Source organism: Panthera onca, chromosome A1 (assembly GCF_046562875.1).
Source record: "Panthera onca isolate mPanOnc1 chromosome A1, mPanOnc1 haplotype 2, whole genome shotgun sequence".
Classification (NCBI taxonomy): Eukaryota; Metazoa; Chordata; class Mammalia; order Carnivora; family Felidae; genus Panthera; species Panthera onca.
This window is the reverse complement of record NC_138339.1, coordinates 36,569,448-36,597,161: the sequence shown is the minus strand read 5'-3', so window position 1 is coordinate 36,597,161 and position 27,714 is coordinate 36,569,448. Positions and strand designations below refer to the sequence as shown.

At 34.6% G+C, this 27,714-nt stretch overlaps 1 protein-coding gene across 1 annotated transcript in view; it reads left to right on the top strand.

Moving 5' to 3' along the window:
• HCN1 (hyperpolarization activated cyclic nucleotide gated potassium channel 1) overlaps positions 1 to 27,714 on the top strand; it is a 394,340-nt gene that overhangs the window by 195,841 nt on the left and 170,785 nt on the right. The window contains exon 3 of the mRNA XM_060634577.3: positions 20,747 to 20,908. Coding sequence (XP_060490560.2) covers positions 20,747 to 20,908 — 162 coding nt within the window. The remainder of the gene's footprint in view (positions 1 to 20,746; positions 20,909 to 27,714) is intronic.

The following is a 27,714-nucleotide window of genomic DNA, read 5'->3' as shown; positions in this document are numbered from 1 at the left end:
TAAATGTCCAGTCATAGCAGATTGGTTGAATAAACTTTAGTTCATTTATACAATGAATTTAGAGGAAGATATTTTAAATACATTAGCAATTAGAGCCTGAACTACAATATTCCATATAAAAGTTTTAAATGCCATTCATTCGCATGGAAGACCTACAACAAATAATCACAAACAATACATTTATTTCTAAGAGGGAAGATGCCCATTATGTACTATTGAATGAAATACTGGTTATAAAAACTTATGTACTGATTTCTCCCTAAATAAATATATGTATATTTAAAATATATGGAAAAAGAGAGAGAATATAAATAAATAAAAATATCTAGGAAGAACTATACCAAATATTAACAGCAATTAAATCAGTGGGTGCATTATCAGCATCATGCTGTAAGCAGCTGAGCTAACTAGCCAACCCAAATCAGTGGTAGCACTAAATAATATTTTGTATTTGCTTTGTTTGTTTGTTTGTCTCTAATTTTTCTAAGTTTTCATCAATGAATATATCTGTTGAGTAGTTGTAAATCATTATAGTAATTAAGTTTAAAATTGATGAGAATGTGAATTATTGGTAGTCAAGAAACATGCAAATGGGAGAAAGGCACCAAATATTTAGGAGATAAAATTCGTAGGAATAGAGGATGAACAAAAACAAAATAGTTAAGGTTGAATCTCAGATTTCTTTAGTTTCTGGGTGAATGTCTTTGTCACTAACTAAAATAACCAAAATAGAGAATGCTTAGTGAAAGTAACTTTAAGTTTGATTTGGGGCATGTTGGGTTTGATATGAGTCTAGGGTGTATGGTTAAAATAAATAAACAAAAAATAGAGAAATAAAACAGGGAAGATATAGTCTATAAGAAGAGTTTTTCAGGGGAAGTATTAGAGGCATCAGCTAGAGAAAGTGGATTTTCAGTAAAGGGCAACAACAGTAACAATAAAATCTATGAATGAGGCCAAAAGAAGTATTCTGATAGTATGGATGTCTGGAAAACTACAGGAGTAAAAAGTTTCAGAAAGTCAATAATCTAAAATGTGAAAAGCAATAGAGATAAAAAAAACTTAGGCTGCAAAACATAAATTGCTATGTCAGAGATTTCTTTCCAATTTTATTGTTGTTGCTGTTTTCCTTTTTTGATTTTTTAAAAGGATGATTTAGACATAAATAGGTTTATAGCCTAAAATGAAAACATTGCTCAAATTAAGGGGAAAAAAGTAGAAAGGAATATCATATGTGCTTAAATACTCCTTTCATTTTTTCCTCCTAAATGGTGCTGACTTGACCAACATAAAACTCAACTCTTGGCACACACCAACCGATTGTAGAAGAGACAAACCAAAGGTATAAAGCAGACTGTAAGGAAGCAAGTTTAAGATTAAAAAACTTCACACAGTACCATCAAGAAGAAATCATTGGGGAGAAATCCAGCTCAAAGACAGGGAAACCATTTACAAAGCAGAAACTCCAACCTAGGAAAGAATTAATGTACATCTAGAATACAAATGAAGCAGAGGGGTGGAAAAGGAGAAGAAATCCAAATAAAAAAATCATGCCAACTGATTGAATGATCATAAAACTCTAAGCATTTCTAGGTTTGACCAATTGTATAAAGGCAGTGAATCTCCCTGACTCTAGGAAGCTGGGTTGGTCATTGATCCCACTGCACCTGGAAGAGTCTGGGGCTTGTGTTTCTCTTTGATGTTAGGTCTTCTTCTCTCTGAATTTTTGTTGGTGAGTCTACTTCTAAACCTATCTACTGCTCATCTACTGTATTTCCCATTTTACTGTGTTTTTAATCCAGCAATGACAGTTTTACTCTGTGTTAACTTCCAGTCTTGGCAATCCCAGTCGACTTGGTCGTAGATTTCCCTAGTCAATCTGGGACCTGAACTTGTTCTCCATGCTCTGCCATGCCCAAGGAGACAAGTCTATTTGACCATAAAATTCAAATATTTTTCACATATACTTAGAAACACGCAGATTCCATACTAATACATACTATTCACTTAATACTGGTTTTTCTTACATACACTCAGTAGTGGCTTCACCATAAGTTCTCACTGACAACACAGTCATTGAATATGTAAAGATATAGGCTTTTTCCATTTTTTTAGCCAGATGGCTTACTTAAAATTGTTAAGTGAATATGACTTCTAATTTGCAAATTAACAGTAAAATTAATGCTGCCCCATCCTAGTCAGCTGGGGCTTCTGTAATGAAATCCATAGACTTGAATGACTTCAGCAAGACATTTATTTCTCACAGTTCTCGAGGTTGGAGAGTCCAAAAGACATGTGCTGGCAGATTTGATGTCTGGTGAGAGGCCTCTTCCTTGTTCACAGATGGCCATGTGCCTGCTGTACCCTCACATGGTAGAAAGAGAGAGAACAAGTTCTCTGGTCTCTTGCTCTAAGGGCCCCAATCCTTTGATGAAGACTCTACCTTCATGACCTAATTACCTCCCAAGGCCCTATCTCTAAATACCAACACGTCAGAGGTTAAGGCTCAATATGAACTTGAGAGAGACCCACTCCAATCTATAGCATTTCCTTTTAAAGGATGATTATCTATCAAATTGGTTGGCAGATAATAAAGTTTATAAAATCCTTGAAAGAACTTTGCAGTATGGATAGCATCTACAGGAATATTGAAAACATTTTTGTCTCCTTTTCAGGGTAGAAATGTCTTTTAGATACTCTCGCCTGCTGCTTTTAAAAAAATGCTTTGTAAATGTTTTTATTTACAATTTAATTCTAAAACTTTTAGAATTCTCTTTCTGTATATGAAACCCAAAATTTGGGCCCTTCAATATGACTGTTTAGGAAATGCTGATATTTTTCAAAAACAGTTAGAAAAAAGGGTTCCAAACGGTGCTTGGGTGGCTTAGTCGGTTAATCATCCATCCCGCTCTTGTTTTTGGCTCAGGTCATGATCTTGTGGTTTGTGAGTTTGAGCCCCACACCAGGCTCTGTGCTTACAGTGCAGAGCCTGCTTGGGATTCTCTCTCTCTTCCTCTCTGCCCCTCCCTTGTTTGTGCTCTCTTCTTTCAAAATACATAAATAAACTTATAAAAAGAAAAAAAAAACAGAAAAAAGGGTTACAGAAATATTGGTATGTAGAGAGGTAGACTTATTAAAACTTTTCACCTTTTGAGTCTTAAATAAAAATGCATGTTTTTTATTTCTAAATACACTGCTAAGCATAATACAGAAATACGCTCTTCAATTAATTCTTATACTACATAAATATACTAAAGGAATGAAAGAATGTGGAGTCTAGAATCGATGCTGAATTTAGCAGAAAACATGACAGTGATTTGTGAGTTTGAATGCTGGGTGAAAGCCCAGATAATAATGATAGTAACCTTTTGGACTCCTCCATTTAGAATTTGTCAGAAATACTGAATCCTATTGAGTTTAAATCATGCCAGCTTAATAGGAATAAGTCCAAATATTCAGTTTTATAGAGTGGATTTTGGCTTGGTGTAGGTGTCTGTTACAGGGTTAGCCCATTAACTCAAATTGATAATGGATCTGGAACTCCTTAAAATACAGTGGGGTTTGTGTTCTCAGATCCAGCATCAGAGGATACTGTTTTTTTGGGATAATTGAAAATAGTCACAAAAATTCAAAATTGTCTGTGCCTTCATAAAAACATTGTTAGTCCTGCAATATTTTAAAAATTCTAGAAGCTTAGAACATTCAGAACATAGAAACCAATCTCCTCCATTTAACAATTTTATGATTGTAGAACATGTAAAAATTTTATGATCATACAACATATGACAATGACCATGAAAGTAATTAAAACATAATTAACCACTAGTTTATTTTACATACTCAACTAGTTCCTACTAGACTTAACAGGTAAATAAATATCCCATTGGAATCATTTTCATTTTTAAAAACATACATTATTTTTGAGTAGGTGACACCTGGATTGCAGTATTTGTGTGCTATTTATTTTATATAAACATGAAACTGACTTAGCATTAACAGGTAGTGGATTTCACTCATCCATTCTCCAATCAACTGTTTGTAATTGACATATGTTTATTGTAATTAAAGACTTTGTGCCAAAGAGATACTTTGAGATACTAAGAGAGTAAGAAAAAATCCTCCTCATCAAGCTTATATTTTAATGGAGACTGAAAGAAGAATCATAAACATTTTCAAATATAGTAATTAGAAGTAAATAACATGGAGGCTAAGAGAAAGGGATGCATATGAGGCCTGAGAAGTAAGCAGTGACCAGACCATGAAGGGCCATAAATGTTACACTTAGGATCTTGGCCTTTATCTCAGATTTAATGGAGCTTCATTAAAGATTTCTAACCAGGAAAGTGGCATCATCGTATTTATGTTTTAGAAAGAAAACTCTAGTTGCAGGGTACCAGAGGGTAAATCAAGAGAGCTAGAAATAATTTAGGAAGTTTTGGAATAACTCAAGTGGAAAATGAGGAATGTCTGAATTGAAGACTTTGTGATTCAAAAACTTTTATGGTGGGATACTCACAGGTTGTAGTTACTAATTGAATGTGGAGGACGAGAGAACAGAGTAAACCTAGCATTAGCCTGAGGAGACGCTTTGGTGAGGCTTGGTATGTATTAGTCCCTGTAGAGAATTCACCTGGGATATGGAGGTGGGAAGAGTTTAATACAGTTTCATACATCTTCAGAGTGACCTGACTGTGGATTTTAGAATGAAGAGGGAGGACTCTTGATTTCAGTTCAGGTAATAATCTCTCGGTTCATGAGTTCCAGCCCTACACTGGGTTCATGCTGGCAGTACAGATCTTCTCTCTCTCCTTCTCTCTCCCCTGCCCACTCTCACTCTTTGTTTGAAATAAATCAATAAACTTTAAAAAATAAATAAATAAAATGAACAGGGTGTCTTCAGTAGAATTCAAGGTAATGGAGCCCCCTGACTATAAGTAATGATTGAAGTTATAGAAATGGAAGGGTCCCTCAAGGAGAGTGTGTAGAGTGGAACCTGAGTAATTTATATTCCTAGAGAGCAGAGACTGTATACCTTGACACCGAATTATACTTCATGAGAGAAATGGGAATAAATGAGGAGCAATAAGGAAAATTGCTTATTAAAATATCAGAAACAGAGAAAGTGGAGTGTGGAGGAGGAGTAAATAAAACCTGGTGAATATACAGGGAGGTCAAGCAAATGTAGTTTGCAAATTGCTTATTGTATAGCCACAGAGATATATGTCGATTTCACCATGAATGTTCTCAGCTGAAATAGGAGACATGAGATTCCACGTGTTTAAAAGTGAATATAGGGTCAAAATTGGAGAATATGTAAACAACTTTTCAATATATTTGAGACAAGAAGTAGATATTAGTATAGTGGGTGGAGAGGAATAGAGGTTGAGTGGACAAATTTTTAATATAGGAGAGATTTAAATATGCTTAAATTCTGATAAGAGAAAATATAGGGATGAGTCTGAGGAAGAAGACAGGATAATGAATGAAACAAGGCCACTGAGAATATAGCAAGATTAAGAAAAGAGAAAGAGTTGTCAGAGAGGGAAACAAATGACATCCACTTGAAAGTAAGGAGAAAGAATGGATGTAAACATGTCTGTAAATGACAGTGTTTCTCAGTAAAATTGGAAGTTAAATATTTTCTTGTGATGAAATAAGCAGGTGAACCATGGTAGACTTTGGGAAACTTGGAAAAGTTTGAACTAGCTAACCTGAGATTCAGATTTATGCTGTGTAGGGATGTGCACATAACACTAAACAGTGTTGAAAATCTAGTTAATGTTAAAACTATGAGCTAGTTGTGCGGTTATGGCATTCTCTTCAGCAATATATGGAAGCTCATATATAGGAGTGAGATTGTGGACAGTCAGATAATCTTGGAACAGGATATTACCATGAATATACATCAGAGCAGAAGATAATTGACAATTTTGGTAAGATACTGGTTGAAATGATGGACTTTTGTGTCAGACTGGGTAACGAAGGAAGTGATGAGCAGTGAGAAGAGAGCAGGAGAAAATGGAACTTTTCCAAGAGTAGCCACCTCAAACAATTAAAAAAAAAAGTTTAGTGAGAATAATACAATGAAGAATAAAAACTAGGTAGGAAAAAAGATGGCACCAGAGAAGTAAGGTTTGGTAATTAAAAGCTTGAATAAGGACAAGCTACACAATGACAATGTCTATATGGATATTGATCATGTAATCCGGGTGTGACAAAGGATGACAGATAGTCTAGAATTAATGAGTACAAAAATTACAAACAAAATTTGTATATAACCTATTTCATTATAGGCACAAGATGAAGATTCTCTTCAAATCAGAGTCTCCATTCTGTTATCACACACACACACACACACAAAGAATTTGAAAAAATATGTAATAATCCCAAAGGTCCTTATTTACTAAAATGTCCACTTGTTTTCAACCTAGGAAGTCCTTTCTTTCTTTCCACCCGCCAACTCCCTCCCTGCTTCCTTGCCTCCCTTTCTTCCTTCCTCCTTCCCGCCTTCTATCCCTCCCTCCCACCCTTCCTTCCTTCCTTCTTTCCTTCCTTCCTTCCTTCCTACCTTCCTTCCTTCCTTCCTCCCTCCCTCCCTTCCTTCCTTCCTTTCTTCCTGTCCCTTCATCTCTTGTTCATATTCTTATATTTTATAAACATGTGTTAAGCTCCTGCTATGTGAATACAGTGCTTGACCTCCAGGGGTTTACAATCTAGTTGAGGACACAGATGTATAAACATGTAATTATAGTCAAGTATAAAACATTTTTATAGAATTATGGACTAGGTCCTATGGGAGGAAACTCTTAATTCTCTCCCGAGAGAAGTCAAGTAAGCCTTTCCTGAGGAAGTGATGTTTGAGCCAAGTTTTGAAATATGAATAAGAAAGTCATCAATCCAAAAAGAGATGGGATGGAAGGCCTTATACCAAGAGACAATACTATGTGAACAGATACAGGCCCTGATCAATCATGTTGTATAAATGGTACTGTGACAAGTTTGGTCTCCCCCAAGCATGGATTACCTATAGAGGACAGATGAGACATGATGGTGAAATAGTGGACAGAGGGCAGATCACAAGGGGCCTTTTATACTAGGCCAAGGAGTTCAGACATCCTAAAGATTATCTGGATCTCTAACAAAAGTCAAGCAGAGATCTAACGTGTTCAAGTTTGAATCATAGCGTGTTAATTCTGGATGCCAAGAAAACCATATTTCCAAAGAAGGTGAAAATGTGAGATAATAATGTTGAAAAAGTAATAAATGTTGAAAAATAATGACAGACACAAATTAATTTATGAATTAAATCTGTTACAACAAAGCCCAACATAATTTTAGGAATAGGATAGGGATTTCACAAAGAGATTCTAAATTTATTTTTAAATGTAGGTGTGTGAAACCAAACCTATTTATGAGGAGAATTATTGAGGGAGGGTAACTTGGAGGTTGGAAAGTATGCTACAAAGTTAAACTAATTTAATAATGACTTATTGGTAGTTGAATATGTCAACAGCTTATTGGAACAAATCAGTTATTCCAGAAAGAATGTGTAGCTATAAGTTTGAGTTGTATAGTCCTTTTATATTAGGGTTGACGATTCAAACAACTGGGAAGAAAATAAGAGGTTTTGGGGCTCCTGGGTGGCTCAGTCGGTTAAGTGTCGAACTTCAGCTCAGGTCATGATTTTGCCATCCCTGAGTTCAAGGCCCACGTCAGGCTCTGTGCTGACAGCTCAAACCTAAAGCCTGCTTCTTTGGTTTCTGTGTCTCCCTCTCTTTCTGCCCCTCCCTTGCTCATGCTCTGTCTCTCTCTCTCTCTCTTTCTCTCTCTCTCTCCCTCAAAAATAAATAAACATTAAAAAAAAAGAAGAGATTTCTAGTTGAGGAAGACAGATAAGACACATATATGGGCATTTTGTTCCTCCTAAGACTCCAGCACTATTAAAGAAACAAAGTGAAAAAAGGAATGCATTTATAAAACAGAAGGGAATAAGAGAAGGGAGCTCTTACTGAGATGGGAAAGTTCCCAAAATTTTTACAAGATTAAAATGAAAGGGAGTAGAATGAAGAATAGCCCACAAAGAGAAAATCAGATCCTGGAATATGCTGCAAAAGGGTCTGCAAAAGAGGTGAGAGCCAGTCTGTACTGTGAACTGTGGAGACATTTGGATTTGAAGTCAGAAGGCTTAATGCAGAACATAACTGAGCAATAGGACTGAATGCAGGAAAGGTATGGAATTTAAGGTCAATATGACAACTGTGAAAATCATTACTTGTAACCTATGTCTCACACCCTGCACACACATACATGGATTTGGGGCATTTTTCATGTATCCCCATGTAAACCTCCTATCTTTTCACTGAAGCGATTCAACTCCTATTTGGCGAAAGATACAGTTTTGCTAGATGCTGGAAGGAATGGAGTTAAGTCTTCAAATATCTGTGAGAAAAAGATTTTCAATCTAGAATTCTATACCCAGACAAGATATTTTAAAGGGGTAAGAGAGAAAGATATCTCATATGTGTCCTGACTCCCCTAACCGCACCCTAACCCCAAATAAATCAAATGTGGTTACTACAAGATGTGTGTTAAAAGGAAGAACAATTCTGAGAGCCCTGCAGCGGGTCTAGAGAAAACTCAGTCCTGCTTAAAACGGGTGGGTGGATGCTGGAGACAGGAGTGTTTGCATGAGTGTGTGAATGTGTGGTGGAGGTGAGACCATGAACACTGGAGAATCCAGTGCCTACTGTTATTCTGCACAGGGCCGATATTGGTAAGTGGCTTTGGTGATTAGAAAAATCAAATTTATACAAAAAAAATTGTATTCCTTTTAAGGGTCCTTCCACATACAGCAATTTATATAATTCCTAGAACCATTCTGATACTGAAGTATATTCAGCCCTTCAGGTGGTCTGCCAAATATCTTGATGCTCTATTATCTGAACTGATGAAGCATTATAATGCATATGTGGTTCTGGAAAGTGTTCAACTAGTGAATCTGAAATCATGCCATTTTCCAATAGATCAAACCCTACTCCAGTGTTTCTTGGGTTGCTGGCAACTTTGCCAACCCTTGTTTATTTTTTAAGTTTCTTTTCAGGAGGTTGCAATAATACTACGTTTTTCTCACTTATTGGGTTTCACCAAATGGCCGAATGTATGGTTTACTCGCTAAAATTTGTAGCTGTATTTTATGGTTTCATACCCAAAATCATGTGCTTAGTGATTTCTTTCAGAAGGCATTTTTGCCAAGACAGTGACCCAACACCATTTTTTTTCTTCCAGGGCAACTCTGACACAAATCCACTCAAATAAATTAGTATTCTTAAGTTGACTGGCTCATCTTGTAGAGTAGCAAGATGACGTGCCAATGCATGAGGTAATTCTTACAGCTCCTACTAAAAAATTATGAGGAAGCATTGTTTTCATCTTAATGGTTTTTTCAGAAGTCAGCTTTTTTTCCTCTTGTCTTTTCTATTGGCTTCTTTTTGAAAATGATGCAATGAGCTGGTTTGCACACAACCTTTCTAGACTGTAAATGGTGAAGGGGATGTTGAGAAAGACATCGTGCAATTCTTTTAAATATAATGGCTTCTATCACATTTTATTATACCACGTATTTACATTACCATTAGTTTTATTATTATATTTTTATTTATTTGTTTTACAAACCAAGGTTTAGGGAAATTACTTATATAAATCAGTGTTTTACTTCCAGTTTATCTTCCAGTGTGTGTGTGTGTGTGTGTGTGTGTGTGTGTGTAATTGACTTCCCTGTGTTTTCACTTTTTAAAATTGTATTTTTTCATTTCTAAAGTAAAGGGTATTATGGAGTTTTACACATCAGAGGTAATTTGCTGCATCTTCTTTCTTTTAGTTGAAAAGCTAAGACAAATTTTTAGAAACTGATTAATGCAAAGACAGGACTGGAACTCTAGTTTCCTGGTTTCAAGTTATGCATTTCTCCAATGTCTATTTTTTTTCAGTTCTTACATGGCAAAAACTGTTTTTCAGTGGGTTTTTTTATGTTACCTTTGTTGTATATCTCTAAGATTGGCAAAATAATAGTTCAAATTTTTGAAAAAATATTTGTACCTAGCAGTTTGATGCTCCATGCAAATATATATGTCCAAATTTTAAAGATTTCACCATACCACAAACACTACAATTCTTAATATTGTAGGCCAAAAAATTGGTTGAGATACTAAACATTTATTATCACTTGTCAATATAACAAAGTTCATGAATGTGAAACCAAGAATTTTAGAGTTGATTTTTTTCTCACAGAAAGTATAGAAAATGAAACCCGTAATAATACATAATATCATATGAGGCATACTTAAAAATATATTTGCTAGAGACCACCAAAATATATTATGTTTTTATACATTTCTCAAAGATAGTTTAATAGTATTTGACTAATGGAAGATTAGTATAAAAATTCTTTCTGGATGATATCTGAATGGTATGAAAATACCTGTGACATTCTTACTTGGTAATTTCAAAGCAATTCAATAGCTATGTATTGACTAGGTAATATCAACAGGATATTGTGTGTAGGAAAACAATTTACAGAGTATATAAAATGAGTTTAAATATCCTCTGCTTTATTTGCTTTTATAGTTTAGTTACTAAAGCTTGTACACTGAAGTGGTCTTTTCTCTATTTTAACAGTGATCATCATTTAGATGTATTTTAAAATACAAGTTTATGAGATGAAGTCTCCAAAGTAAAGTATCTTCTTACAAGGATTAAGTTCATTTCTCCATTCCATTGTATCGTCTATTTTTGCCCTTCCCAAAAGCATGAATCCATGTGATTCGTTTCATATGCTTAGCAAATGAACTGATAACAAAAACTAGAATAATGTTACTATTTGTAGCTCAAAGGTAGAGACAACTAAATTTGTACTTATTGGAATGTGTAACATATTACAAATCTGATGAGACTGCAGTTATACAAAAGAGAAAGTAAGAAAAAGATTGACATGAGATACTACAGATAAAAATGAGATTATTATTAGCATTATGGTGTTTCTAAAATGAATTATTCTTCAGTCTTCTCCCAAAACCACAGTGTTATGGAAATACCATTTGAAATGCATTCACAAGAGCTACAGAAGTCAATGAATATTGCTAATGCGGTTATTAGTTTGATTTTTCATCCTCTTTCTCTGCACACACACACACACACACACACACACACACACACACACTTATGTAACCACTTCTGATTGTTTACTTGAATATCATTTTTACTGTGTGCTAGACAATAAAAAGAGAATATTAATTTTTTATTTAAAAAATAAATTTTCATTTTGCGTTTTCGAGGTAAGATTTGAAGTTTCAAAAAGAAATTTATTAAATTTCATTAAATCAGTATCTTAGTGCTGACTTTATCCTGAAATAAATGTGTCTAGTAAGCATGAAAAATCCTTCCCACCACCATTATTAAAATAAGGTTTAGGTGGTTTATAAAATATATTTTTTAATTTTCTTTATTAAAATATTTCAGTAGTTATATAATTTGCATATATTGTATACATTTACAGCCATTTGAAATTTGTAATACAGGAATAGACAATGATTTTAAATTGTTTAATTTTAATTAATTTCATTTTTTCCATAGTACTAATCCATCAAACACTCTTCTTAATAGAACCATTTTCAATATTCATTTGTAATTTGATTTGCCCAGTGTGTAAGCTACTTCCTAAAGTAAATTAAGCACATGGGGGTTATGCTTGCTCTTTTGTGTTTTCTAGGGCACAGTCCAATAAATAGATGTTCTGTTATACTACATAGCCCCCCTATAAGTTAAGAGAATGTACTCTTTCTTCATGACAAATTTAAAAAATGTGAATGTAGATATATTTGATTAAAAAAATGTCGCCTGTCATAAGCCTTTTTGTTTCAGACCTATTCCCAGTCATCAGCTGATAATGACTTGAAATTTATAGGAAAATGAGTAAGCTTTGTAGAAATGTTTTGTCTCCATTAGATACTCGTTAGTGCTGACCCATTTATGAAAATGCATTGTTAGTTGAGTAATCTCTGTGGGAGAAAAAACATTTGCTGAGTGTCAACTCTATACCATCAGGCATGTGTTTCCCAGGTTTCAAAATTTATACCTTTTACAGTTTACACTGTAACTGTTTCATATCATTGTTTTCTGTCAAAATCTTCAAAGAATCCATATTATAGGATTTTGCCATTTTTTATGTTTCTTTAATAATTCATGTTCTTAGACTTTTCTCACACTAGCAAAGCTAAACAAAGAGCAATTTTGCATGAAGACATACTTTTTTAAATGTTTAGGTATATGAAATTAGAATCCTGTATAAAAATATGTAGGATTAGAAATGGATGATATACAATACATGGCAAAGCAACGAAAAAGTCATAGAGTTTAAGTAATAGTCAATGCAAAAGAGAATTAAGAAATGTGACAATTTCATTGCAACAAAAATATCTAGAATTGAATTTTTTATTTAAATTTTTTAATGTTTATTTGTTTCTGAGAGAGAGAGAAAGAGAGAGCATGAGTGGGACAGAGAGAGACAGAGAGAGACAGAGAGAGAGAGAGGGAGAGAGACAGAATCTGAAGCAGGCTCCAGGCTCTGATCTGTCAGCACAAAGCCCAACACAGGGCTTGAACTCACAAACCATGCGTTCGTGACCTATGCTGAAGCTGGACACTTAACTGACTGAGTCACCCAGGCACCCTGAATTTTTTATTTTATACATACGTATATGTTTATTAAAAAAGTGTGTGGACATGATCAAAATAACACATGTGTAGTCAACTATACTTTATGTCTTAATAGTCGTGACAGATAAATAGTACATTCTATTCTATAAGTATGTAGTTGTTATGACTGTATTAGTACTGTTTAGTCTTAGTGCAGAGTCGTGATGAGACATATTTTTCTCTATAATTCCAGTGATATATCTGTGCCACTTCGAAAAGAACGCTCAAATAGATGTATATTTTTTCCTAAGTTTCAGTTTCCCATTTGGGAAAATGAAGTCAGCCTTAAATATCTGCACACTCCTTTCATCCATGGAGAAGGGGGAGGGGGACAGAAGCACAGAGTAGCTATGACACATATGTCCTTCAGGAAATCAGATTTTGCACCAGATGGTAATTTGCACATGTAACCGAGAAAAGAAAATCACTTTACCCACTAAAGGTGGGTGAAGGCAGGCCAGCTCTCTCTGTCTCAAAATTCCAGGGAGGAGAGTTTTTTTGAGAAGACAAACTGAAAAGAATATAAAGGGGGGAGGGGAAGAATTAGGTTAGTACCTAGGAAACGAAAATTCTTCTTCAATTTGAAATGGTTTTGAGGAAATGAGAAATTTTATTATTTCTAAATATTTGAGATAAAGCTCATGTAGAAGTTAACAGTTCTGAAGAAAAAGCCATCAGGTAATTGCCACCACATTTAAGAACTTTAGGCTGTATTACATATGTCTTGGGTTTTATTAATTTCATTTTTATATCAATTCGTTTTTTCTGTACTTTACAAAAGGGTCTGTCCACAACGGTTGCAGAGAAAGTTGGTTTTCCCCATAAGTTGAGGACCTGTGAACTAATTATTTAGGTTTCTGAAGGAGGAAAAGTTTAGAAAAGGTTGGTAGCGATTCATCTTAAATAAAAAACACACCGTCTTTTGATATTAGGCCATGGCCAGTAAGAAAAGTTACAGATGTTTGTTTGTTTGTTTGTTTGTTTGTTTGTTTGTTTGAAGGTATGAGAGGTCAGAGTTGAGGGGATTAAAATATAAGAATGTGTTTCCTCTGGAAAAGGTAAAATTTTAGTCTGAAACTGAGTAGGATAGTCATGAGCTTTGGGGGAGATAGAAGAGAGGAATAAATATAGGATCAGTGGTGTTAGGAATGAGGAAATGAATAGACCATAGACCAAGGTCTCAAATGAGGTGGGCATTACAAAAACATTTTAATAGCCACAATCTAGTTTCCTCTCCAGTAATCTTCAGCAGCTCAGGTATAGAAAGTAGCTGTTTTAATTAATCAGCAGTTGACATTTTGCAGAGAAAAGGCAGTGGAAAAATACAGAGTTCTCTAATAAATGGAGATGTGCTGAGGCTGGAGATTGGGAGGTTGTTACATGCAGAAATGAGGGAACGTTATGAGTGGAATAGCCAAATGGAATGAGCACTGAGAAGACTTTTTTTTTTTTTTTTTAAACTACAGCTGGACAAATAATTGTCTGACAGCAGCAAAAGGCGAGCTGGGAAAATGAGGCCACTGCCAAAAGAACCTAAGGCTTATGAAATAGGAAAGAATTGAACCAACTCTGTTTGCGAATGCTACCAGGAAAGCTGAGGCTTTGGAGAGGGTGAGGGGGGTCCTTATGTCTCAGGAAACGCATAGAAGAAGAGGAAGAGTGTTAGGAAAAGGCTGAGGGTATATGAGAGTTAATCAATGATGAAGAACGAGTTTTGGAAGGGACACTAGAAAGAAAAATCCAGAAAGAAAGCACTCAACAGCATGAGAATTTGACAATTGGTGAGTGAGTTTGTGGACTAAATAACTGCACTTTGTTTACAGAGACTGACATGAGAGTCCCAGGTGGTTGACTCTTCTGAAGGTTGTGGACCGGCCTTTCTGAGTGAGATCCTACATAGAATAGGGAGAGCAGTCACTGGTCAGTGTTCAAAGAGATTACTGTGAACAGTGCTCTTCTCTCAGAGATCAAGTAAAACCTTCTGCACTTTGTACCTAAAGCATGGTAAGGTAACCTGGATCATTTTCAACCTAAGAATTATCGAAGGTGCATTAGGGCTCTTAAAATATTGACTAGAGGGGCGCCTGGGTGGCTCAGTCGGTTAAGCATCCGACTTCAGCTCAGGTCACGATCTCGCGGTCCGTGAGTTCGAGCCCCGCGTCGGGCTCTGGGCTGATGGCTCAGAGCCTGGAGCCTGCTTCCGGTTCTGTGTCTCCCTCTCTCTCTGCCCCTCCCCCGTTCATGCTCTGTCTCTCTCTGTCTCAAAAATAAATAAACGTTAAAAAAAATTTTTTTGAAAAAATATTGACTAGAGCTACTACATATTGAATCCTAAATAACATGTTCGCTGTGAAACAGACTGAGTTGGTAAATACTTTTTTTCTTATTTTCTGTGTCAACATGGCATATAGACACTCCATATAAAAGATAATTCGATTCATGCAGGTGCAGAATTAAAAAGAAACAAAAGTATCCAGCCTTGTTTTGTACTTTAAGAATAAGAATAGCCTTTGTCAAAAGAACCATTTCTGACTTCTTTGATTCTGTTACTTTGATAAAAATTATAAAGTTATATTTGAAGTCTTGAATCAGTACTGAGAACGTAGAAGAAATCTAGACTTTAAATGATTACTGTTCATGAAGCCAAGACTAGGGACAGATCAATGCATGCTATGAAAAGTCTTTTTTTTTAATATATGAAATTTATTGTCAAATTGGTTTCCATACAACACCCAGTGCTCATCCCAAAAGATACCCTCTTCAATACCCATCACCTACCCTACCCTCCCTCCCACCCCCCATCAACCCTCAGTTTGTTCTCAGTTTTTAAGAGTCTCTTATGCTTTGGCTCTCTCCCACTCTAACCTCTTTTTTTTCCTTCCCCTCCCCCATGGGATTCTGTTAAGTTTCTCAGGATCCACATAAGAGTGATACCATATGGTATCTGTCTTTCTCTGTATGGCTTATTTCACTTAGCATAACACTCTCCAGTTCCATCCACGTCACTACAAAGGGCCATATTTCATTCTTTCTCATTGCCACGTAGTACTCCATTGTGTATATAAACCACAATTTCTTTATCCATTCATCAGTTGATGGACATTTAGGCTCTTTCTACAATTTGGCTATTGTTAAGAGTGCTGCTATAAACATTGGGGTACAAGTGCCCCTATGCATCAGCACTCCTGTATCCCTTGGGTAAATTCCTAGCAGTGCTACTGCTGGGTCATAGGGTAGGTCTATTTTTAATTTTCTGAGGAACCTCCACACTGTTTTCCAGAGTGGCTGCACCAGTTTGCATTCCCACCAACAGTGCAAGAGGGTTCCCGTTTCTCCACATCCTCTCCAGCATCTGTAGTCTCCTGATTTGTTCATTTTGGCCACTCTGACTGGCCTGAGGTGATATCTGAGGGTGGTTTTGATTTGTATTTCCCTGATGAGGAGTGATGTTGAGCATCTTTTCATGTGCCTGTTGGCCGTCCGGATGTCTTCTTTAGAGAAGTGTCTATTCATGTTTTCTGCCCATTTCTTCACTGGATTATTTGTTTTTATGAAAAGTCTTAAATCACTTTTGATAATTTGTGTGGTTAGGTAAAACATAATACATCAAGTGCTTAAAGATAGTTAAGGCCCACTGATCATTATCTGGCTGTTAGACTGAAAAACCCCTGAATCCAGTATATCAAGAAAGTTGTGGACAGGGGCGTCTTTGGTGGCTTAGCTAGTTAAGCATCAGACTTCAGCCCAGGTCATGTCCTCACGGTTCATGAGCTCCAGCCCCGAGTTGGGCTCTGTGCTGACACCTCAGAGCCTGGAGCCTGCTTTGGATTCTGTGTCTCCCTCTCTTTCTGCCCCTCCCCTGCTGGTGCTCTGTCTGTCTCTCTGTCAAAAATAAACAAACATTAAGAAAGTATGTGGACATGTTTTGAAAGAACTCAGCTAATTTATGGATATCTGCCATATAGCGCAGTTTGGGATTTAACCTTTCAAAAACAAGATGGAATATACAAAAATCATGGTAAACACTTTTGCAAATATTAGGGCACAATTGGGGATTCTGAGTCAAATTATCTAACTCAGAGCATTCTTCAGTTTTGGAGAGTTAATTACCTATCCTGTCTGGAGTCATTAAACTCCAACTGGGCAGAATTCTAGAACTACAATACTATAAAAAGAATCCAGTGAGAATTTGTTACCAGATCTTTCCTTTCATTGAAGTCATATGAACAACACGATGTTCTGAGCTGGACAAATGCAAAGCACAGAGCCTTCCACTGACGTATTTTGTAGTCTAGGTTTTGTGAAAATAAAAATAAAGAGCTGCTTTAGAAACTTACCTTAATTCTTTTTTGTTGTTGTTGTTGACTCTTATAAGTACCACTTAGCAGCATATTGAGAGTAGGTCAGAGCAACCTGTCTTTCTGCTACGTACATTGTGAGTACTCAAATCAGGTTTCAAGTCAAGTTAGATTACTTGGAAGGTAGGAAATAATAGAGTTTTCTTAAATTCCCTGGTTTAAAACACAAAAGCAAAAGCTTTCCACTGTGAAGATCATCTAAAGTTGTTTCTGCTATTATTGTTAAATCCCTGCAGCATTCTCATTCATTCGACAGTTCATTGAGTGTCATATATGGTGCCATTTTTCTGTGAAGTTGGGTTTGCATGCAGTAGCGTTAAGACAATTGATTTAGATGGGAATATATCACTTAAGGATGTCTACCTTGTAGATGGAAAAAAAAACCCTGAGAATATTAATTAATCAGTGGTATCAGCTCTTTGATCAGGAATTTGAGTAAAGTCACACTTACATTTATCCTACAAGCTGCCCTTAGACAATAAGACATTTTGGCTATGCATGAATTAGATTAGATTTTTCCTTCTTTGGTTAATGTGTCTATCTGTAGACGTATGTGCTCCCATAAAGGAATAGTTTTCTTATTCCATATCTTCTGTGAACAAGGTTTTAACAGAGCCTTTCATAGTCTCAGCAACCAGTCAATGAGATGATTATGCCTGCCAGAGTGTATTAATTAATAAGAGCTCAAGAGACAATTAGTTTGGGCCTAAGCACTCTACACATTCATGTGTACATCAAAAGTAATACTACATACATTATGATGTTCTTTTGTTAGGTAGATAAATCAAGATGGAGATACATGGATTTGCCTATTTGAAATTAGCCTCTGGGTATTGACCAGTGTCAAAATAGGCAACTTACTTTGCCTCTTCCAAAGTAAGATTTGGGGATAGCTCCAAAAAGTCAAATTACTTTTGAACACAGAATGTTAAAGACCAAAAAGGAGGAAATTCATTTCAATGTATTGAACATTGTCTATACAGCAGGGTTAGTATATAAATCTAGCATTAGTAGATTTATGTCTACTAATACTATGAGGTTGAAAATAGTAATTCCAGGGCTTATCTTGTTATAATAGGAGTCCAGGAATCACATGGAAGCAAAACAAAACAAAACAAAACAATGTATTTCTAATATGTAATGAAAGACCTTATGTCACCATTAACTTCCTTTATGAAAATGTTAATTCTATTTCTCTGGAAACATTTCAGAAATAATAGCATTTTCTTAAAGGAATTGTTGAATTACAGCATGTGCTATTAATTACAATAAATAATCTCATAAAATCCCACAAAAAAGAATCTAATTCCTCACAAAGAAAGTGGTAAAGCCATAAAAGCCAGATGTATAAAGAATGGGACCTAGTCCTCTATAACATCCCAGACTTCACTCTAAGGTCTCATAATTACATGTTTACCCACATGCTTATAATTTATAGACTTTGGCAGAGAGTTTCAGATATTCTTTACTTCAGGCAATTAGGTTGAAAGGTGATGAGTTCCTTGTTTGATCCAGAAGCTTATATTCTGCAACTTAACCCTATTTCACAGCAATGCAACACTTACCCAAAACCCATATTGAACCATTTTGTCAGGAAATACTTAGATAAATATTTATAGGGTTCTAGTACTAAATAGAAAATGTTTAAAGCCATGTTGGGTTTAATTTACTACTTTAATAACAGAAAGCTTTTTTATTATGCTTTATTGTATTACTTCAAATGAGAAATTATTGATGAAATTTTTGGTAAGTTTTTTGTTTTTAAATTTAGTGACCAAGGAAGATCAGAGGGAATAACATTGAAAGGACTTTTCTATGGGTTTGCCAAATACAAAACCAAATTAAAAAGTAACTTAGAGGAAAATAAAATTCTTAATTCTTTAAAATTCATTGTTCTGTGGATAGCTGTCTGAATATAAAAATATGTGATCTGTTGCCTTTAAAATCTAGGACCCCTATCTTACTTTTAAAAGGAATTCAGAACTGTGTATATTCCCACAAAGAAAGTGAGAATTCTCACTATAATTACTATGTCAAAAAGGAAGATTGTTTAAAGAACGAATTAATGGCCAATAGAAAATGTATCAAAGTGAAAAACATTTAATTAAAGACTGATTTGGTGATTTTATAAAAGCAAAATCCCAGCTGTCCTGTCATGTTACCTCTACATATATCAGTATGTATCTCTTAAGAATTATAGACATTAGGGGCATAGACATAGCCTGGGTGGCTCAGTCGGTTGAGTGTCTGACTTCGGCTCACTTCATGATCTCTCGGTTAGTGAGTTCAAGTCCCGCCTCGGTCTCTGTGCTGACAGCTCAGAGCCTGGAGCCTGCTTCAGATTCTGTGTCTCCCTCTCTCTGCCCCTCCCCTGCTCATGCTCTGTCTCTCTCTCTCTCTCAAAAATGAATAAACTTAAAAAAATTTTTTAAAGAATTATAGGCATTAACTTACAAAGATATAGTTTCTAAATCAAAACAGAAAATTTGTGGGGTTATTTTTTCTGTTTCAGATAATTTTTCAATCCATGGTGTCCTCATTACTTCAAAAATAGATGATTGTTTTGTTGAATTATAACAATGTGAATCTGAATACCTCAAGGTGTTGTTTCTTTGTGTATTTATGCATATTTATTAATTTTATTGACTCAGTAGCTTTTTAACAATTAGGAAAAAAAAAGTAGTTTATTCTAGAATGTAGGTCTGCTCCCAAGTGGGTTTTGTTATTCTAGAGTAAGTAAAATATAAGCAGAAATATTAGCAGTAGAGAGTGATATAATATATGAGCTGCTAAAGGAAGGATTAAGGTTCTAGTTTTATTTCTTGTAATAACTGGATGGATGAAAAGTTATAGATATCGAGCTATATGTAAGTTCACAATTCTAAAATTATGATAGAGATCATTGATTTGTCATAATTTTTGTACTTTCTGAAATAATCTTACCTGTCATATTGGATTTCATGAAAATATAAATAAGAAAGATTCACAGGAAAGGGAAGTAACAATTTTAATTTTTTAAAAGTGAGACCCAATTGTATTTTATCCAAATTCAGACAAGCTTTTATCTCAGAGGCCACTACTCATGTTCAATAAAAGAAGTACCTACATTCATATAGCTATAAAGTTAACTGCAGTTAAATCTCAATATTATTTTATATTTTGAAATTAATCTATTTTTGCTACTGATTTTCAGTCATTGTGGTTTTGTTTGGTATTATTTTTTTGGCCCGTTAACAAATCCTTTAATTTAATAGGGATGAGATTCAGAGAAGAGGGTCAAATTTGTTAACTTCTTTAAAACAGCATTGCCAAAATGTGCAGAAGGACAGTAAATGAAAATCAGCCCAACAAATGCTTTATAAAACATGATCCATGCGTTTAATGTGTTTATGTTATCCCTGTACTTTGTGGAGAACCCACATCTGGTTGCAATTCTCAGAAAGTAGAGTGCTAGGCCTCAAGGTAAAGGTAAAGAAATGTAACCTCTGTTTCTCTTTGTTAAAGTTCTTTACATATTTTTATTGAATCAATACTTACACTACATAATGTCAGTGTCTACCAACATTGATGGTATTCTTCACTTTAAAGAAAATTGATGATAAGAATTATAAGGATTGATTTTATATTTTGGTCAACAGATTTTCCACATGACGTATGACCTTGCCAGCGCGGTGGTGAGAATTTTTAACCTCATCGGCATGATGTTGCTCCTGTGCCACTGGGATGGCTGTCTTCAGTTCTTAGTCCCACTACTGCAGGACTTCCCACCGGACTGCTGGGTGTCTCTGAATGAAATGGTTGTAAGTAATTTGTATTATTTTATACTCTGCGTATTCAGTGTTTTGCCAAAAAGTTCTAAGTATTTATGTCAGAATGGTCTAATTTCTTCTCTGTAAATGTTTGGAGAAAACTTAATTTGGCTTTCATGGATGTAAAATAAAATGTTCTATTGCTTTTTCTACAACTAAATGTCACACGAAATGGTTCTGGGGATGTATATGTTACAGGATCTATTTTTAGGTATCTTAGTCTGTGAATACGGAAGACATTTTATTTCAAAGGTACATGTACACTCTCACATACATATAATCGTGGTGCAATGTTCTTCTAAAACTACCTACTGCTTGGAATAACTCCTTTCTTTCAACTTGATTTTGGCATTTACTGTGCTTGAGACATGCAATTCTAGGTGTTGTTAAAACATATAGAGATGTGTTCATCAGTACAGGCGCAATGAGATCTGTGTGATGTGCATGATATCTCAGATAGTACTTTTTGCTAGGGAAGACAGGGAAAGCTTCATGTTGAAAGTAAAGCCTTTATTTATTTTTAATTTTTTATTTGAGTATAGACATGTTACATTAGTTTCAGGTGTACACTTTACCCTGAAAGATATTTAAATATTTAAAAATCTGGTAAATAAAAATTTGATTTACACAGGTATATTCACAGTCACATTTAAGGCTAAGGACATGTGTTCTTTTAAAAAAACATGCATTTTGATCTACATTATACAGTACTTACAAAGGAATTGAAACAGTAGTGAATATTTTTAATTTATATATTCACAAAGATTTGTTCTCCTTTGATGTAAGTTCTCATATTTTCTTCATATATAGCATTTTAATTACATTAATTTAATAAAATATTGTTTAAGTTACCTATACTTTGGACTAGACTTCTCTTATATGTGACATTTTATGGAAGATAAATTTTATGAGACTTTCACAAAACTTTAACTTTGGCATAAATCAAATACCCCCTTTTTTTCTTGAAGTGTTCCATATTAATTTCTGGGCTTATTATTATAGAAATGACATAGACATCTTAAGAACATACATTTTTGTTTCTTCTAACAACAATAGCTCAGGGTTCATATTTGAAGAAAAGAGTGGTTTACATCACATGTTAAGAAGTCTGGTCTTCTTTTCTTTCTCTCTTCGTGACTACCTGTTTTCTTCCCTCCTTCCTACCCTCCCTCTCCCTGCCTTCTGTATTCTTTTATCTCCATTGTTTGAGACTTGATAATCACCTGGATCTCTCCTTCATTTCGTTTGTACCTACTTAAATGTCACTGCCTCACAGAAGCCACTGTGTGACCACTCTGTCTACTATATAGATAATATTATATATATATATATATATATATATATATATATATATATATAATATAAACCACTGGTTTATATTTTATCTTAAAAATATTTAGTAACACTCTCTCTCTCTCTCTCTCTCTCTCACACACACACACACACACACACACACACACACACAGTCTGTGATTTATATTTGTCTGTGTCTCTACACAGAATGTCAATTCCATTAGGTCAAAGAATTTGTCTGTTTTGTTCTGTACTTAGTGCCTAGAACAGTGCCTGATAGAGTAGTTTATTGTAATCTAGCCTCATTGTTGAAAGTTCATTGGAGAAATACTTGTTCTATTTTTGTTTCTGCACCTAAACATTAAAGCAGGCATTTGATCCAGTCACTTTTCAAAACTATGAAACCTTCTTGGTTATAGGTCTGTCTGATTGTTACTTATCACTGAAGGAAAAATTATGAAGACATTATTAAGATATTGGGGGATGGGGAGAAAAAAAGCAACAGCTCTTATATTCTAGCTACTAACAGAGTGTATAGTATAAAAACACTACTGCTACTACCAAAGGATGATTCTTCACCGGCACCAACTAATATTTAAGTTAGCAAGTAATTATTGTTTAAATTTCTCTTAGGTATGTTTCAGGAAAAATAGCAATGGTCTTCATTAAAATAGTAAAAGGTTTATTTGGGGGTGTCCATAAAAGGCATATACTTGTGTAATTGTAATATAGAGCAATATGCTACTTAATATATCCAGTGCTAAGCAAATTTAATGAAGAAAAGTTTTAGTATCTTGATCATTTTTAAATGTGTCTGCATGTGCTCTTTGTGAGTTTGTGTGTTTGTATTTAACATAGTCAAACTTTTATTATTATATCTTAATGTCATACAAAATACCTTTCCAGAGTTTACGGGTTTTTTTCTTGCGTCTTTTTTGAGGGGCAAATTTACTTATGAAATCATCTCTTTCTTTCACATTTATTTGACAATATTTTCATGTTTAATTTTAATGTCAAGGGTAGGAAACAGTTAAGTCTATGTTCAACCCTAGAGACCGGATATATTTTGTGACTATTAGTGATATGAAGGTGATGACCATTAAAAAGACAATTTTCATATCTATAGGGAATCCCCATGGTGTCACTTGACCTTGAAGATATCATTTTTTCTATCCTAAAACTATCAAATTCTGGAAAGTCTTCCATCACAACAAAACAAAGTGTATTTATACAATAAGGGAGTCATAAAGAAGTAAAAATCCAATATAAGATAAAAGCACCTGACATGTATATATCTTGCTTACTGTATACAAGCCCCTGTGCTTTGAAATACACTTGTAATGGGGAGCCTGGGTGGCTCAGTCAGTTAAGTGTCTGACTTCGGCTCAGGTCATGACCTCGCAGTCCATGGGTTCGAGTTCCATGTCGGTCTCTGTGGTGACAGCTCAGTGCCTAGAGCCTGCTTCTGATTCTGTGTCTCCCTCTCTCTCTGGCCCTCCCCACTCACACTCTATCTGTCTGTTTCTCTCTCAAAAATAAATAAACATTAAAAAAATTTAAGAAAATAAATACACTCGTATTTCATCCTCATAGCAATAGAATGAGTTGAGCACTGTTATCTCCCATTTGACAGTCCAGAAACCTGACATTTTTAGAGGTTAGTAGCTAAAGTTTAGCTAAACTTTAGCTAAAGCTAAAGGTTAGTAGATCAATGGAACCAAGATTAGAATGCCTGTCTATCAGACTCTGTAATTTCTGTTCTAAAACACATTAGAGTATCTTGTCGCATAGATTGTAAAAAGATAGTTAAGGAAAGTAATGGCAAGAAATGAAACCTGTAGTCACCCCAGTTGCAGTAGAAAGTCACTCGAAAGTCAGCATTTGAGCTCTGACACTAAATAAGATGGATATGAGATGTAGATGTAGGACAAGCAAAATCAGATTGGGAAGGCAAAAAGTGAGAAGCCAGGATAGATGCAGACATGATTATTAGTCATTCTTGGCAATTATACTATGACAATTATACTATGACAGTTGACATTGATACTAAATAATTTATGGTAAAGATTAGAGTGTTGGACAGATTCTTTACACCCTCCTTCTTTTTCATATATTGCATTCCTAAATGATTTATATTCTTAAATATTATTTTAAATCCTCCTTAACCATATTTTCATGTATATGTATATACTTGTCTCTTTATATGTATTTTCAATCTTTCTTAAACACATTTGTATTTATATCTTTATCCTTATCTGTATATCACCAGCTAGTTACCCACATATGTCCTATAATGAGAAATTCAGAATAATGCAATAACTATACTGTATCGATAACTGGTAATTTGTTCTTTATATTTATATTCTTATGTTAACTGTTTCTAATCTGCAGTTAAGTCTGTAGATGTAGTTCCAGTTCCTGTCAGCTAACTCCTTTGCGGTCTTTAAAAATTCCTCACTGAAAGAATTCTTTAAAAGCTATTTTTTAAAAGCTCAAACACCAACCACAGAGGGCTACTTGAATTCATGAGGTGGGAGATATTGACTTGCAAAATCCAACTTAACCAGGGATTTATCTTGCTCTGCATTTATTTTTAATATATCCTTTCATATAGAATATTTCATTCAAGAAATATTTGAGTTATAGAATTCTGCCTAAATGAATATCTTGGATTGGTCAGATAATTAATATCTAATAAAATTAATTTTGAAAATCTTGTCATTCTCATATTTTGTGATTATGTTTTTAGGTATATCACACTAAAATTATAATAGCTCATTATTAAACTGATTAGAGATAATAGTTTTTGGTTTATATTATAAAATCATGAAATATTCATTTTAAAAACCTAACAAAGTAAAAACTATGATGCATTTTGAATTTACATATTAATTTTGACATAATTTAGGGGGTGACTTTACAGAATAAAGAAGGATTTGCAGCTAAATAATATGTTCCTGTAGCTGTGTTTCTCTAACTGAAGTCTGCAGGCTTATTCTCAGGGAGTCCATGGGTTTTCTCCCAGTGATTTGTGAATGCATGCATATATATTGGTGGTAGTGTGAAAGGTTACAAGGTAAACCTTTTATGAATCTACAATCATCTGAATGCCCTAAATATGGAATCTGGTTTTGCTTTTTTTTTTAACCTTATTTTTTATTTTTTTAAATATACATCCAAATTAGTTAGCATATAGTGCAACAATGATTTCAGGAGTAGATTCCTTAATGCCCCTTACCCTTTTAGCCCATCCCCCCTCCCACGACCCTTCCAGCAGCCCTCAGTTTGTTCTCCATATTTATGAGTCTCTTCTATTTTGTCCCTCTCCCTGTTTTTATATTCTTTTTGTTTCCCTTCCCTTATGTTCATCTGTTTTGTCCCTTAAAGTCCTCATATGAGTGAAGTCATATGATTTTTGTCTTTCTCTGACTGACTAATTTCACAGCATAATACCCTCCAGTTCCATCCACGTAGTTGCAAATGGCAAGATTTCATTCTTTTTGATTGCCGAGTAATACTCCATTGTATATATATATATATATACCACATCTTCTTTATCCATTCATCCGTCGATGGTCATTTGTGCTCTTTCCAAACTTTGGCTATTGTTGATAGTGCTGCTATAAACATGGGAGTGCATGTGTCCCTTCGAAACAGCACACCTGTATCCCGTGGATAAATGCCTAGTAGTGCAATTGCTGGGTCGTAGGGTAGTTCTATTTTTAGTTTTTTGAGGAACCTCCATACTGTTTTCCAGAGTGGCAGCACCAGCTTGCATTGCCACCAACAATGCAAAAGAGATCCTCTTTCTCCACATCCTCACCAACATCTGTTGTTGCCTGAGTTGTTAATGTTAGCCATTCTGACAGATGTAAGGTGGTATCTCATTGTAGTTTTGATCTGTATTTCCCTGATGATGAGTGATGTTGAGCATTTTTTCATGTGTTGGTTGGCCATCTGGATGTCTTCCTTGGAGAAATGTCTGTTCATGTCTTTTACCCATTTCTTCACTGGATTATTTGTTTTTTGGGTGTTGAGTTTGATAAGTTCTTTGTAGATTTTGGACACTAACCTTTTATCTGATATGTCATTTACAAATATCTTCTCCCATTCTGTCAGGTGCCTTTTAGTTTTGCAAAACTAAACTAAAAGGCAATGGACAGAATGGTTTTGCTTTTCTAGTTGAAGTACGTTGCGCCATATAAAATAATTCTGGCTTATGGGCTTAATGATTAATGATCCATTTCTATCAAATGAAGGGTAAATGACATCATATTAAATGTTGTACCGAATTTTCACCATAGTCAAAATGGAGAGATGGACTTGAAAACTAAGTCACTCCTTACATAGCACACGATTGTATTGTAGTGTGTGAAACTAATCTGCAAAACTAGTGCCATAATAACACTAAATTTACATTGTATGCAACTGTTGGGTTTCAGCAAAACATTATCCATCACAGTGAATTTATTTTAGATATGCTTATTGATTTATTATTTTGTTAGTATTTGATTTGTAAATTTATGTTTTTTAACCTTACAAGAATTATAAGGATAAGAAACAGATCTAGTTTTCTTGTTATATTTGTTTGAGTAATACCATAATCAAAATAATTTAAGCCAACTCATTTATTATATTGTTTATTATATTTTTCATTTATTTATTCTATGTTTTATTATGTATATATTATATGATGGTTTATTATGATGTTTCATTTTGTTGTGATTTGAAGGAACATGTGCATTCCTCATCTTGAGGGATGCTATTCTAGAGGGCAGACAGTATGTCTTAATCAGTGTCTGCATGCCCCACAAATCCTATGCCAACCTTGCATATGTTGCTAAGTAAATATTAGTGGTATATACTAAAAAGGTAATTATCTAGCGTATGTGAAAATTATATGTAAAGAAGTTATTATGTTATGCATTTATTTGTTCTTCCTTGGATAGTTTTTGCTTTAGTAATTTGTACATCAAATTATTTCTTCAAAGATAAGTAATCACTTGGCAGCTCACGGACAATATAAAAATACCCAAAATTTGTGAAGCTTATATAACTTATATAACCATACTAAGAATATCAGAAAATAAGATATATAAAATGTCTCAAAGTGTCTATTTAATAATATCTGTTTGGAGAAAATAAGAGATTTGATTGGAAAATCTAGATTACTACAGAATTTCATTTTTATTTGAGACAATGGATCTCAGATTATTAGTGTATTACTAATAACCAAATGGTCACACACTCCACATTCTCTAACTCTCTTCCTCTGATGGGGTCCTCTGCTGGTTATGGTCAGTAGGCTCTGAGTGCTAGTATCATATTTCACTCATAGGTCTAAGCATTGAAAAGCTGGTTTGCAACCCTCCAGTTCTTTTTTTTTTCTCCCCCCTCTCTCCAGAGGCATCCTTTTAGTTTGCAGTCCACAACATAACACAGCTTATCCTGATTCATTTAGACAACAGAATAGGAAGGGAAAAATCTGGCGGAATTGAATTTAG